This window comes from Canis lupus, chromosome 28, assembly GCF_003254725.2.
Source record: "Canis lupus dingo isolate Sandy chromosome 28, ASM325472v2, whole genome shotgun sequence".
NCBI lineage: Eukaryota > Metazoa > Chordata > Mammalia > Carnivora > Canidae > Canis > Canis lupus.
Window position 1 is genome coordinate 40,877,534 of NC_064270.1, and position 14,505 is coordinate 40,892,038.

Genomic DNA, 14,505 nt, shown 5'->3' on the forward strand with positions numbered 1-14,505 from the left:
CTCCACAGTGTCCTGAAACGTCTCCGTTTATTCAGGGGGACGCGGGGCACCAGCGCACACGGCGGTTATAAAACATTTATTCCCCCCAAGGAAGCATCTGCCAACGTTACGTAGTAAGAGATTTTCCAAATCCTGGAGCATGAAGTATTAAAACTCCTTTTCCTCGCGCTGCAGCGTCTCAGGTTGGAGAATGGAGCACAGCTTCTTTGTTCGACGGACGGGGGTTCATTTAGTCAAGACGATTCGGGTCAGGCCCAACCCGCTCTTCCCCTTCCTCCGCCTGAGACCCGAGTGTGGACCTTGCAGGGTGCCCCGTGTCCCCCAAGAGCATCTCCTTGTCCTTGCTGTGACCCAGGCCCCACGAGGACAGCACCGAGCACTGCGGCATCGCCCATGAGGGACACGCTGCACCCGCAGGACCGTCCCTCGTGCCCCCTGAGTGGCTTCCTTCCAGGTGCACCAGCGCCCACTGCAGCAGGACCTCCCTGATGTGCCCCCCACGGCACCCCCACAGCGTCTCGGTCCCGTGACGTGGCCACGCCCACGTGTACCTCCCTCAGCCCGGCTGCACCGACTCGGGCTCCTCAGTGGCCGCCCTGGGGCAGCGAGCGGGGCTGCTCCTCCCGGCCCACAGCGTCAGGCCTCCTGGCCCACAGCGTCAGGCCTCCTAACGCTGTGCCTCCGCACGGGGGCGGGAGGTGGCCTGGGTTTCTGTCCGTGAGAATTCAAAGGTTTGTTCCTCCAAGGCCACCAGCTCTTGTGAAACTGGATTGTTCTTTTGTTTGTTTTCAAGCAAGCGACCTTGAGAGTGTGTCTGCATGCGTGTGGGTGTGTGCAGGTGGGTGTGTGCACGGGGGTGGGTGTGTGTGGGTGGGTGGGTGTGTGTGTGACACACCCGCCCTGCACTTTTCTGGAACAGCATCGGCGTCACCCGGGCTTCAGGACGCGCAGCCGTGAACGTGGTTGTGTCTCGTCTCCGCGGTGCCTCGGGCTGTTTCCTTCCCACGGCTCCTTTATCCTGCGTCTCTTTAACGTCCTACTTTACTCTCTTCCTGTTTTTAAAGACTGAGCTTTCAGGCTTCTTCATTGATCGTAGAATTCATTTTCGACTAATTTCTTCTGTACTTGCCCGCTCGCCCCTTTTTGTCACTTAGCGCGACTTCTTGGGTGCTTGGCTCGCTTCCTTCCACCCCTCCTATGAGCCAACCGACCATGAGCAGAGGCACGGGCAGGTGCGCGGCGGGCGCACAGCGTCGGGGCGGAGACCGCGTGGCTCCTCGGCCACCTTCCACAGGTGACCTCTCTGTCCCCGGGTTGGACGGCTGTCGGGAGGCCCGGCGGGGGCCCTGCCCTCTGCGTGGCCAGACGGGCACGGTCACAGAGCCGTTACTTTGCTTTCTCCGAATCTGGCTACGTTTACCTGAACAGCGGGGATCTCCGCGGCGTTGTCTACGGGACGTCCTGGAACGAGAGCTCTCGGGTCTCCTCTGGAGCAACAGGCTCCGAAGAAGGTGCGTGTTCCGGCGGCGGCGGCGCTCCTGCCTCCTGTGCTGTGGGGAGCGCGGCGGCACCCCACTCGGCTCCCGCATCGTCCCGCAGACATGTGCCAGGCCTGCGCTGGGCATCAGCACATTTCCGTCCCACGGTTTGCCTGGCGTTCTCTGGCGTCCGGCTGCTATTCTCACTGAACACGATGCTCTCCACCCTCGTCCACGCTGCTGTGTGTGCGGCGTTTTCCTTCATTTGCTGACGCATAGAGCTGACCCCGAACACGGGGGGAAGGGGCGCCCACCCCGCGCAGCTGAAAATCCGCGTGTAACCAGATTCCCCCAGAACTTAGCTACCGATCGCCTGCCGCGGACCCGCGGACCTTGCCCACCACAGACGCGTGCTGAATCCGTATGTGGTTCGTGCGTGTGCGTGTCCTGCGCTGTGTTCTTACAAGGAAACACGCTGGCGTCACCACGGCGCTCGCAGAAACCACTCTGTGTGGGAACGGGCCCGCCCGAGCGCCCTGTCGCCGTGGGCTGCGCTCTGCTGGGTCACACGCACGTCCCTGTCCTCTGGGGCCTCGGGGAGCAAGGCTACCGTCAAGTCGGCGTGTTTGGGGCGCCGGCCCTGGCTTCCCGGGGTGGGCGGTAAGACGCAGGGTGGCTGAGGCCTTAGCCTCACGACGACTGCAAACTGCTTTCCAAGGGGCTCCTTTTGCCATTTGCGCCAGGACGCGGGACAGTTCCGGCCGCCCCGGATATCCGGCACGGTTTCCTGTCACCTTCATAGTGTCACCGATCCTGTGGACAGGATGCAGCGATCCAGCCTGGCTTCTGCTTGCGCGTCCTTACTGACTGCCCCGTGGGACTGCTGGAACTGCACGGCCGGCTCGGCGGAGGGTCCGGCCTGGCCTTTTGCCTGTTCACGGAGTCAAGCCATTTGTCCCTTGGCGATGGGGTCACGGCTCCTGGCACATCCCGCGGACAGGCCTTCCCCCACGGGCTGTGGGGCGGGAACATGACCTGCCCTCCACCGAGTCCCCTGGGTTTGCAAGCGGGTCAGCGTCACCTGCACAGGTGCAGGCTGCCCACCGGGCCGTGGGGTGGAGGCCTCCGCGTGGCTGGAGGGACGGGCCTTGTTCCGTGGCTGCTTTTGGGCTCCTCTGTGGCTCCTCCACACGGCTGTTTCTGGAACCTGCACTTTTTTGAGGTTTTCAGCCCCGTGGGTCATCTGCCAGTGAGCCCAGAGCTGCAGAGCCGGGGAGCAGCCTCAGCGGGCATGGCCAGAGCCCCCACGCCACCACCTCAGCCCCCCCCAGAACGGGGCCGCGCCCCTGTTTCTGGCGCCAGGACGAGGGAGACGGCAGCCCTGCCCCTGTGTCCTGCGCCCTCCCGCCCCGCAGAACCACTGACACTAGATTCAAGAGGCAGCGTCTTTCGGAACCGCTAAGAATTCATTTGACAAAGTAAATGTCAGGGGTCCGACTGGCTTTGTTCAATGATTCAAGAACCGGGTGCCCCCATCCTGCAGACAGGAGGGCGTCGGGGAGGGGGCCTGGGAATTACCGACAGAAGCGGAGGGTGGTGAGGGCCAGGGGACGGCGCCGTCAGGCCGATGGCCTCCAGGCTGCCCCGGCCGCTCCCACCTCACTGCCCTCAGGATCCGTTTCTGGGGAAGCCGAACCTGTAATTAGGGTTTGGGTGGGTGACCTGAGGCTTGGGGTGGCGAGTCCGCGTCGGGCCTGTTGTCTTGTTTGCACAGGACCCTGCAGGAAGGTGACTGGGGGGGTCCTCCTACCTCACCAGCCCCAGTGTGGACGGGACCCCAGCCCCCCAACGCCCCCTCCCACTGGGACCTGAGGACGTGCCCTCCCAGGACAGTGGTTGGCGGTGGTGCCCTGGCTAAGAAAGAGGCAGGGGTCAGAGAAAGGATTTCCAGGGGGGGTTTCACTGTGCGCAAAGCACAAGGCACGAGAACCTTCTAGAACTGTGCTTTCCTCTCACCCTCCCAAGCAGGATTTGGTGGAGGAAGCAGCCAGTCTGAAAAATGTCCTGCAAACGGGAGATCTGGGGGCACGCTTTGACATTGGGGGTTCAGAAGGCCCCGGGGGCTCAGCATGTCCCCAGCCCCTCAGGGAGAGAGGACTCTCGGGTCACGATCAGCTCTTTGGGCAGAAATGTCCGGCAAGAAGCGAGAGGCTTCCGGAAGGGGCAGGGTGGGAGCCTCGTCCTCGCAGGCGCAGAGTCGGTCCCCGGGGGAAGCCAGAGCCCTGGACCTGAGGGGTTTGGAGCCGACACTCGGGCACCTTCGCGTGGGCTGGGCCTCCCGCGGCAGCTGCACGGGCCCTGGGCACAGCCACAGACGCAGGCTCTGCGTGGGCACAGCGAGTGCAGGTCCTGAGCGCCCAAGGCTGAGCGAGGCCCAGGTGCCGTGACCTCTCCCTGCTGGTGGCCAGATGCTCGCCAGGACCCCCCCGCCCCAGGCTCAGGAGCCCCCAGCCTGGCCTCGAGCCGCACGCTTGGTGTCCTCCTGCCATTGCCTGTTTTAGGAGACGCCACGTCGTTACTCACGTGCTCAGGCCTCCCTGCCCGGGGCTCTGCTCTGCGCTGGCCACTGCCCCGTGCTCCTGGCCTCAGAGTCCAGCCGGGCCGGCAGGTAGCCCGGCACTCTCAGGGAAGGGGCCGCGTGGGACAGGCCGGTCCGGGGGTGGGCACGCGTGGGCTGTGACCCGGGGGTCCGGAGGTCAGTGCAGGGGCAGCCCAGGCCGTCGGGCGGCTCCGCAGCAGAGGGATGCGCAGTGACGCCCGGTGAAGCTGCAGGGGAGGGGGGCTCGTGGAGTAGAGGGGAGTGCGGACCTGCAGCAGGAGTCGGCATCGGTGCCTGTTCCCGCTGCCCGGGTGGTTGCTCGGGAGAACCTGCAGGATGAAGGCCCAGGAAGGAGGGGCCCAGGAGAGGGGATTGTAGATGCTCCGGAAAGTTCCGGGGGGCTGGGGAGCAGCCCCCACCTGTGTGGACTGGGGTAGTAGGGACGACAGGGCTGCTCACAGATGGGTCCCTCCTGCTGGGCAGGGAAGGGCAGGGACGGGCCGTGTGTCCCGGGGCGGGAGGGCCAGCAGCCCCACGGCCACAGTCCCAGGGCCCCGGGTACCCGCGTGCTTCCCCAGCGACTGGCTGGGAGAGTCCTCAGCTCTGGGCCTGCTCGACCGCTCCCCTGGTTCCTGTCAGCAGAACCTCAGAAATCCCACCCCAGAGATTCAAAGAATTTTATGGAAAAAATGCATTAAGAGGAAAAAGGAAAAAAGCCCAGGCAGGGGTAATGAAGCGGAGGCGCCCTGGGATGCCAGCGAGGCCATGGAGAAGCCTCAGCACCAGCCTGCCATGTCCACAGCGAGCCACACAAGCCCAAGCACAGGATTCACAGGTCATTTGGCGAAACAGAAAGATAAAAAAAAAAAAAATGATAAAGACAGAAAGCATCACATACAAATTTTAAAAATAGGAATAAACATGAAATATAAATAAAACAGATAAATGCATAAAATATAATAAGACCAAAGTCATATCCATGAATATCACAGGCTTAGAACACACCCGTGGAATGAAAAAGGCTCGAATTGGAACATAAAACAAACGAGTCACTTGCTGTCAAAAGAGACCCGAGGGCACCCGAGTGGCCCAGAGAGGTCAGACAGGCTGACAGGCCAGACGGAGCGTCCGCCGCCGGACGAGGTTAAAATCAAATTAAGAGAGCATCAGCAAAAATAAACAAAAAAAAAAGCGTCAGCAAACACAGTAGAAAAATATTCATAACAGGAAATTCCAGTTCCGTCTCGTCCACAACGGGGCCGAGGAGACAGACCGAGATCTGTACCGGAGGCTGAACGTAGAGAACAAAGCTTTGTTTCCCACAGAATGTTCCATCGCTCGTCCCAAAAACCCTCAAATGGTCCCCAAAGTAGAAACAGCGCAGAGGACGTTGTCTGATCATGACAACAAAATCAGACGTTACAACACAACAGCAAACAGCCCTAGAAGCACCCGCGTCCTCACGCTGAGATTCAAGGAGAAACGAAAACAAATCTGTGAACCGGAGCATCCCAGGAACGAGGGAGGGCGTACTCGGCGCCGCGGGGCAGGCGTTCCCCCAGGACTCGCGGGCGCTCAGGGGTGTGGGCCGGCAGGTGCCCACCGTCCAGCTCAGGCCCCAGAGGACGAGCATCCACGTACGAGCGCAAGACGGAAGCAAGGCGATCGTAGCAGGGGGACGACGGAGCGGAAGGACCGAGCTCCGCGGCCACGCCCGGCGCCAGGTCAGCTCCTCGCTAGTCCAGAAGATCCGAAAAGGCACAAATACGCAAAAGCATCCGGGGTAAAGGGGAATCGCGGAGATTTAGAATGAACCCCCGGGAGAGAGCCCCGTCGTGTGGAGGTTTTGCAGGAAGAGGTGAAGTAGGAGAGCTCCGGGGACAGAGCCTCTCGGTGGGCCCGTGGCCGCGGAGGACGCGGGGACGGTGGCTCGGCCGCGCACCCCGGGACGCAGACCCGGCCCACGGCGGACAGGCCGCGGGACCTCACGGCAGAGCCGACCCCACGCTGGGCCCTGCAGAGAGGAGCGGGGACTCGGGTGTCCTCGGAGGCGGGGACTCAGCGTGGCCGGGACACAGGTCTCTTTAATTAATAATTAAAAATGATTACTAACAATTAATTAATCATTGATTAATGACAATTAATAATTCATCTTCCGTGAAGAGTCGCGGAGCGCAGAAAAGGAGGCAAGCTCCCAGGTGGGGTCGATGAAGACAGGACGACCTCGGTGTCTCACTCCGACCAAGGCGGCACACGAGTGGATTCTTGTAGTTCGGGCTCCTCGTCGCTGGACCCCGAAGGGGGCGGTGAAGGGGCCGGTGAAGGCGGCAGCCGCGTGCGGGCCCCTCGGAGCTCAGTCCGCAGGAGGTAGGTGGACGCTGCTCCTCAGCAAGCCGTGTCCACGTCCACCTGGAACCTGTGACCGTGACGGCACCTGGAAATAAGGTCTTCGGGTGTGATTAAGGTGTCAGGACGACATCATCCTCGATAGGGGGTGGACCCTCCACGCAAGTCCCAGAGTCCCTCCCTGTGAGGGGACAGAGGAGGGGAGGGGCCCCGGGACGGCGAGGCCACAGGTGGGGGACACCCAGGCCCTGGGGCTGGAAGAGGCGGGAAGGGTCCTCCCCTGGAGCCTCTGGAGGGAGCCCCACGGGCTTCGGGCTCCTGCCGCCAGCACCCCAGCACGTCTCCCCGAGTGTGATTTGTCGCGTCAGCCCTGGGAAACCAATGCCCCGGGACAGCCAGCCCCGACCTCTGCCCTCGCCCAGCATGCAGTGGCTTCGGGGAGGGCGGCGGTGAGCACGCGGGGGTGGTGAGCACAGGGGGGGCTTCGGGGAGGAGGGGTGGGCGCCGGCGGCCACGTCCACCCAGAGCAGTCGAGCTCCCGGGGGGTGACCGCAGCGCCCCCGCCCCCTGACCCGAGGCCGCTGCCCCCGCAGACACCCCTCCTGTGGGCCGCCCGATGCTGCGGGGTGCGGGCGCCCCCTCAACCACAGCCGTGAGGCGCAGCGGGCGGGCCCGGAGTCGGCCGGGGCCTCAGTGGAACGAAGTCGGCCCTCGGGGAGCGGGTACCAGAAGCTCGGCCGCGTCTGGTGCTCAGCCGGGCTGCGCCCATCTGTACTCAGGTCTCGTCTGGCGGCAGGTCCCTTAAGTGTTCAGTTCAATGGTCTAAAAATATGGGCGCTGCCACCTTTGCCCACTTGCCTTCCTTTCTTGGAGGAGGAGGGAGGTCTTGCCCCGAGCGAGCCGCTGGCCTGGCGAGCAGTGAGCACAAGGGCAGCCACTGATGCTTGGGGTCTCGTTGCTCCGTGAATATTTCAGCGGAGAGTAGGAGGCTCCGTATAGGGCAGCAGCAAGGTGGCCGGGGGGCCGGGCGCTGGGGGCCGGGGTGTGGGGGGCCGGGAGCTGGGGGCCAGGGAGCCCGGGGGACTGGGAGCCGGGGGCTGGGGGGCTTGGGTGCGGGGGCCCTGGGTGCTGGGGGCTGGGGTGCTGGGGGCTGGGGTACTGGGAGCTGAGGGCTGGGGGCCAGAGAGCCCAGGGGTGCTGGGGGCCAGGGTGTGGGGGCCCTGGGTGCTGGGGGCTGGGAGCCAGGGAGCCCCGGGGGACTGGGGGCCGGGCACTGGGGCCGGGGTATTGGGGGCCAGAGAGCCCGGGGTGCTGGGGGCCAGGGTGCGGGGGGCCAGGGTGCGGGGGGCCGGGCCTCCTTCCTCCCCTGACTCTCCTGAAGTCATTTGTTTGAAATTCAGGCAGGCGTCAGGCTCCATTTTCCGTCACCGAAGAGGCCGTCTACACTGAGGAGGACGCCGGGCGCCCCCCACCCCCGGGGCCGGGCCTCCTTCCGCGCCCACTAGGTGTGTGGTGAGGCGGGTCCCGCTCCGGCTGCCGTGGGTGGTGCCACGCGGTATCGCAGGTGCCCGGCATCGTGCTGGCAGGTCCGTGACGCCGGCGTCACACGTGGGGCAGGGAGACGGCCGGGATGGACACACCTGCTGGGGACAAGACTCTCACAGATGCACGCGTGTGCTCACACTCACGTTTCACAAACACACACGTACGCACTCATGCCCATGCTCATATCCTCATACACCCCTGAACTCATAAATGTGCATGTACTCACACGCACGCTCACAGCCCCCACTCACACACGCACACTGAGCTCACGCTCACACCCCCACTCACACTCACGTTCACACTCACACACTCACCCCCCCACTCACACACTGTGCTCACGCTCACGCTGACACATGCTCACACCCCCACTCACAGACGCACACGTGTGCTCGCACACACACAGCCCACCATCCTCGGGAGCCAGCTGGCCTTCACCCGGGGGCTCCCAGGGCACAGGCTGGCGGCTGGAGGGTTCACTCTGCACGGAAATGTCACCATGTCCTTCGTGCGACCGCAGCCTCTCGTCCTTGCCCTGCGCCTCAGGAATGTCATTAGAGCCGACCTCGGTCAAACCGTTCCCAAATTTTCCAGGACACCCGCCGACAGCATTAACTAGCAACTCCTTTGCACGTCCCACCGCCTAAACGTGAGAGCCCTCCCTTGGCGTCAGGAGTGGCCTTGACCCTGGCGGGCGCTGGGCTGGGTGCCTGTCGGTCGGGGACACCCGGGAAGTGTCTCCCCGGCCCCATCACCCTCCCATGTACCTGAGGCCTGATATCAGGACAGTTTGGACTCACACCTGTTCTCTCTCCTCAGGGGACAAGCCGCGGCATCCCTGGGAGGGTGGCCAGGCCCCGCAACCTCCGCCCTGACCCACGGAGGGGGCCTCACCCCTGCAGGGGGCCTTTCTCCTCACAGTGTGAGGTGGGAGCAACGTCAGGGCCAGGCTGGGACACGAACCAGGCAGGCAGGTGGTGACCCCTCCTGGCTGTGGGTGTGGGCAGCTGAGTCCCTCTCGGTCCCCATGCACCCACCTGCTCAGGCCACACGGGTGGGATATGTGATCGTCCTGGGGGGTCCGACGTGGACGCTGGGGAGAGGTCGCTGAGCCGGGCCCAGGAGGGCGCTTGGCCGTGCCGTGGGCTGACCTGGCCACAGGCCTGATCTGGGGTCCAAGTGCATGTTTGCTGGGGGGGGCTGAGAAGCGGGTGGGGACGGAGGAGGAGGGAGAGGGAGGAGGGACCCCCTCCCTGGTCCCGACGTGGACTCCTGCTCCGGCCCCGGGGCTCAGTCCTGCTGGGGCCCAGGACACATGGAGGAGCCTGGGCAGGTGGGGGCGTGTCCGGGAGAGGCACGCGGGGAGACCAAGTGCACGTTTACGTGAACTACAAAACGCCACCCTCCCAGGGCGGGCACAGAAACCACCCCTGGGGTGACGGGCCCCGGAAGGTGCCGGCGCCTTTGTACCGGGGAGACAGTCCACCGACCCCCAGGGGCCAGGAAGAGTGGCCAGGGAGGAGGATGGGCCCTGCCTCCAACCTATGGGCTGGGGCCGCAGGAGGAGGGGCCGCGTCCCCCCTGCACGGCGACGCGGTGGGGTGCTGGAGGCCAGCCCTCCGGGAGCCGGGGACGTGGCTCGCACCCCGCCAGGACCCCCCGGGGCCGCCGTGACACGGAGGCTGGGTGGGGCAGGAGGCCTGTAGGGGCCACAGGCAGCGATCCAGGTGGGAGGGCGGCAGAGCGGGGGTCTCCACAGGGGGGCATTAGCCCCGTGTGGCAGCTAGAACCTGGGGGCTCACGGCCCCGCCGCGCCGACCACCCGGAGGGGCTGCATCTCCAGCACCCCCATGGGTCACCGGCTGCAGAGAGTGGGGTCGTCTGCCCTCCGGGGACCTGCAGGTCAGGCTTCCCAGCCGGAGCGGCAGCACCGCACGTCGTGGGTGGGATGCCCTGGAAGGAGGCCGAGGGCGGGCCCTCCGGTCACCCCTGCCGGTTCCCTGCCGTGGGTTGTTTAGCCGAGGGCTCCTGTTGGATGACGGGCCCCATGGGCGGACCGTGCACGCCACGTCCCCCATGCTCGGGGTGCGTCAGGGATGCCAGCCAGATGGCCGCACGGAGTGGGCAGGGCTGCTGGCCACGGGGGTTTGCGGCCACGTGTGGAAGTTCGGGCACAGGGAGCGGCCGCCGGCCTGGCCCACTTGCTTCCCAGAGCGCTGTGGGGTCGGACCGTCCCCATCCCTGTCCTTCCCACACGGATGGATGCAGGGGCTGCCCCGTCCGCGGATGGACACGTCCCTTCTTAGGAGGCGCTGGCCTTAAACGCGGCTGTGCCCCCACCCCGTCCCCGCGCTTTCCTGAGCGTGTGGCCACTTTCGGGCAGATTTGCAGACGTGGGTGCGGAAGCCAGGCCTTCGCCCGTACCACGTGCTGCCGCTGGTCCTCGCTTGTCTGTCTTTTTACCTCCTTACGGCGGGATTTTTATCATTTCGAAGTTCTGGGCTGCCTTTCACAGTCTCCGAGTCCCTGCACGCTCACACCGGACCGAGACTGTGTGACGTCTCCTGCTGCTTCTGGAGTCTCGGTCCCCGTTTCTCTGTGTCGCTTGTGGATTCCCTGGAAGGATCCCGGGGTTAGCGGGAAGTAGGACCGTCCACCCCCGCCCCCCGCTGCCGGGACCCCGGGAGGGCGCGCCCTCGCCCTCTCACAGTGGGGCCGCCCCTCAGCCCCCGCAGGGAGTGTCCACGCCCTTCGCCCCGCGCCCATGCCCGGGGACACGGTCCTCCCGTCCCCACCGCCCGAAGGACCGGCGTACCCTCGATTCCGCCACAGGAGTTTTGAATGTGTGTGGGCTTGTTTCTCAAAATAAAACTTGGCCCAGGGGACCCCTGGGTGGCGCAGCGGTTTAGCGCCTGCCTTTGGCCCAGGGCAGGATCTGGAGACCCGGGATCAAATCCCACGTCGGGCTCCCGGTGCATGGAGCCTGCTTCTCCCTCTGCCTGTGTCTCTGCCTCTCTCTCTCTCTCTCTCTTTCTATCATAAATTTAAAAAATTTTAAAAAAAGAAAAAATAAAACTTGGCCCCAACCTGACCAGTTCTGAGCACATACACGCACCTCCATGGATTTGGTGACATCGACTTTATAGGTTAATTGTGGGAGAATGAGTCTCTGTAATATCGAGCTTTTCTGTCCAAGAACACGGCCGCTCCTCCCAGTTGTTTCCCCGTCTTCAGGAGCATCGCGAATTTTCTTTGTGAACATCTAAGCTATTTCTTGTTAGGTTTACTCCTGGGCACTTGGTGCCGGAGTCGCCGTGGTGGTGGTAGACGGCGTCACCTTCCCGCGGTCCCTTTAACGGGTCACGGTCTTCGCAGGACGTGTGTGGACTATGACGCGTGGTCTTCCGCTGACCTGTTTGCGACGTGCCCACGGCCCTGCCTTCCCGAAATACAAGTCACTTTACTTCCGTTTCCCCCTCTTTATGCCTCTGATTTCTGCATTTTTACCAAATTGCATCAAGGTAACATTGAACATCTTTGTCTGTCTTCTGACTTAAGGAGGGTAATGATAATATTCCCTTAGGATGATGGAAAATGCTCGTTTCTTCCCAATTAATTGAGAGCTTTTAATCAAAAATGGATGTTTAGATTTTATCAAATTCCTTTCAGGCATTTATGGAAATAATCATGTTTTGTTTTTTTCTGTTTAAGATCATTACGTGCTGATTTATAAGAATAAATGCCCACGTGTTACGCTGCCTTTGAATTCCCAGGACGAGCCCACCTGGTCGTCCTTTTCTTTTTCTTTCTTTTTTTTTTCTTTCTTTATTTGTGCTGTTAAATTCTGCTCGCTAATAGTTTACTTATTGCAGGTTTTTACATTGATGTGCACAGCAAGGTTGGTCTGTAGCTTCCACTCGTGTGCCGCCTTGGTCGGAATGAGACACCGAGGTCGTCCTGTCTTCATCGACCCCACCTGGGAGCTTGCCTCCTTTTCTGCGCTCCGTGACTCTTCACGGAAGATGAATTATTAATTGTTATTTATTAACAATTAATTAATTGTTATTATTTTTAAATTATTAATTAAAGAGACCTGTGTCCCGGCCACGCTGAGTCCCCGCCTCCGAGGACACCCGAGTCCCCGCTCCTCTCTGCAGGGCCCAGCGTGGGGTCGGCTCTGCCGTGAGGTCCCGCGGCCTGTCCGCCATGGGCCGGGTCTGCGTCCCGGGGTGCGCGGCCGAGCCACCGTCCCTGCGTCCTCCGCGGCCATGGGCCCACCGAGAGGCTCTGTCCTCGGAGCTCTCCTACTTCACCTCTTCCTGCAAAACCTCCACACAATGGGGCTCTCTCCCTCTGCAGGGGCTGGGTCCTCCTCAGTCGGGCTTGGGCCTCAGGAGGTCACGGGCTGACCCTCCCTAGAGCAACGCTGGACAGGCAGCAGCCGCATGAGAGAGGACACCCCCCGGGGGAGAGGACTGGCTGTGGGCACAGGGGACGGGGTGGGTGCAGGGGGTGGGGGAGGGGGTGCGGGGGGCAGGGGCAGAGGCCCAGGGCAGTGAACTTCCCCGCTGCCTTGGAGGCACGGCCACTTGCGCTCTGAGTGACCTCCAGCCTCCCCAGGGAAGCTTCCAGGATCCTTCTCCATCTTTCCGTTGCCCCGTGACGTCTTTGGCAGCCCCCCCGCTTCCATCCCGCCTCTTGCCCCCCGCGGGGTCCCTACCCTGAGTCCTTGGCTGGCAGCTGGGAGTAGACACAGTGTCACCTGGGGGAAGCCGTGACCCCCTTCCTCGGAGGCCCCCTGACCCTGGGGCCCCAGCTAGAGCTGAGTGGGACTCCCCTACATCCCCCCGCTGCTGGGTCACGGCAAGGATGGAGGGGCTGCGTTCCTGTCCCCTGTCCCGGGACCCAGGGAGCTGGGTGAACACGGGGGGCACCTGACCACACTCCGTGTGAGGGGAGGCTCTGAAGGCAAAGGGAGGGAGGGAGGGGGAAGGGACAGAGAAGGAGAGACACTCAGGGGGCACGGGGAGGGAGGGAGGACCCCCAGGCTGCTTGGCAGGGCCAGCATCCACTAGGTCAGCTGGCTGGCCACCCAGAGGGACCCCAGAGGGACCCCAGGGGGACCCCAGAGGGACTCCAAAGGGACATGCAGAGGGACTCCAGAGGGATACTCAGAGGGACCCCAGAGGGACTCCAGGGGGACACGCAGAGTGACCCCAGGGAGACACCCAGAGGGACCCCCATAGGGCCCCCAGAGGGAACCCAGAGGGACCACAGAGGAACACACAGAGGGACCCCAGAGGGACCCCAGGGGGAGACACGGACCCTAGAGGGACCCCAGAGGGACATGCAGAGGGACACCCAGAGGGACCCCAGGGGTCGCCGGGCTGTGCGGGCCCACATGCCAACCCTCAGGCCACCCAGGATGTCTCTGTCCGTGGAGCTGGTGTCCCCTGGAGGGGGCTCTGTCCCAGCCCCAGGGCACAGCTCTGTGCACAGCCTGGGGGGAGCACAGCAGGGAGGACGGTGACTGGCAAGACAGGCTGTCCGTCCGAGACTGGGGGCCTTCGGGTGCTCATGGCCCTCAGGACACAGGCCCCACGTCTGGTGCTGGGCCCGCGGGTGGGGGACGCCCCTGGGACGCCCTGCAGGGAGGAGGGCCACCCGCCCTGACAGAGGAGCCTGGGGCCTGGGGGCCTGGGCTGACGAGGGGGTGGAGGCACCGCAGCCCGCGGACGCACGCGCCCTGGTCGCCACCCCGTCCATGCGGGAGGGAGCCTCAGGGATGGCACTCGGTGCTTTCGCTGTCCCGACCCCAAGTAGAGGCTGAGAGGGGCCCAAGTCTCACCCACGGATGGGGCCTCGTCACCACCGAGGCGGGGACCCCGGCTGCAGCCCAGCCCCCCAAGGCTCCCACTGGGGGCTCCCATCACAGGTCAGTGGAAATCGCCAACCCGAGGGACGCAGAGGCAAGGACAGAGCGCGGCCCGTCCCCCGGCCCGGGTGCGGCCCTCGCCCAAGTGGAGCAAGACGACGGCGGGAGACTCGCTCAGCTGAGGGCCGACATCCCCCCAAGTCTGCGGAAAAGCCGACGCGTCCAGGTGCCCGCAGCCCAGCGAGTCCAAACCAGAATAAGGCCGCGCAGAGCCGGGGGGACACGCGTGCAAGTGTGGAGTGGAGATGGACGCCCGCGTGGGGGACCCGCCGGCCGACGCAGGCTGCCGGGAGGAAATGAGGCGCAGACGCCGCGGGCCCCGGTGGAGGGCAGGTCCCGGGAGCAGGCGCGGGGTGTGGGGAAGCGGGGGGACAGGAAAGCCGCACCAACCTCAACCCAGCGCATCTGCAAACGAGTTGAATTGTCGTCACAAGAACCTCAAGGTGGAGAAGACAGTGCGGGGCCCACCCACCTGCTGGGGTCACGGAGAGGGGGTGCGGCCGCTGGGCTTCCAGGACGCCGTGCGGGGCACCCCCGAGCCACTGACCCGCGGGCCCGCCCTGGCGCCTCTGTGACACGAGCTCCTTCCGCTCATTCTCTCAGCG

At 63.9% G+C, this 14,505-nt stretch overlaps 1 protein-coding gene across 1 annotated transcript; it reads left to right on the top strand.

The window, feature by feature from the left end:
* The first annotated feature begins 393 nt into the window (after nucleotides 1-393).
* On the top strand, nucleotides 394-2,360 carry LOC118352667 (uncharacterized). Its single transcript, XM_049103212.1, has 3 exons — nucleotides 394-454; nucleotides 1,221-1,294; nucleotides 1,429-2,360. The coding sequence occupies exons 1-3, from the start codon at nucleotides 394-396 to the stop codon at nucleotides 2,140-2,142; spliced, it is 849 nt and encodes a 282-aa protein (XP_048959169.1). The 3' UTR covers nucleotides 2,143-2,360.
* The last annotated feature ends 12,145 nt before the right edge of the window (nucleotides 2,361-14,505 follow it).

What these genes read in the sequence shown, in the direction of transcription:
- LOC118352667 (XM_049103212.1), top strand. Translation starts at nt 394, where the DNA reads ATGAGGGACACGCTGCACCCGCAGGACCGTCCCTCGTGCCCCCTGAGT. An exon ending in CCTGAGTGGCTTCCTTCCAG is followed by an intron (nt 455 to 1,220) that starts GTGCACCAGCGC and finishes GACCATGAGCAG; the next exon opens with AGGCACGGGCAGGTGCGCGG. An exon ending in TCCTCGGCCACCTTCCACAG is followed by an intron (nt 1,295 to 1,428) that starts GTGACCTCTCTG and finishes TTACCTGAACAG; the next exon opens with CGGGGATCTCCGCGGCGTTG.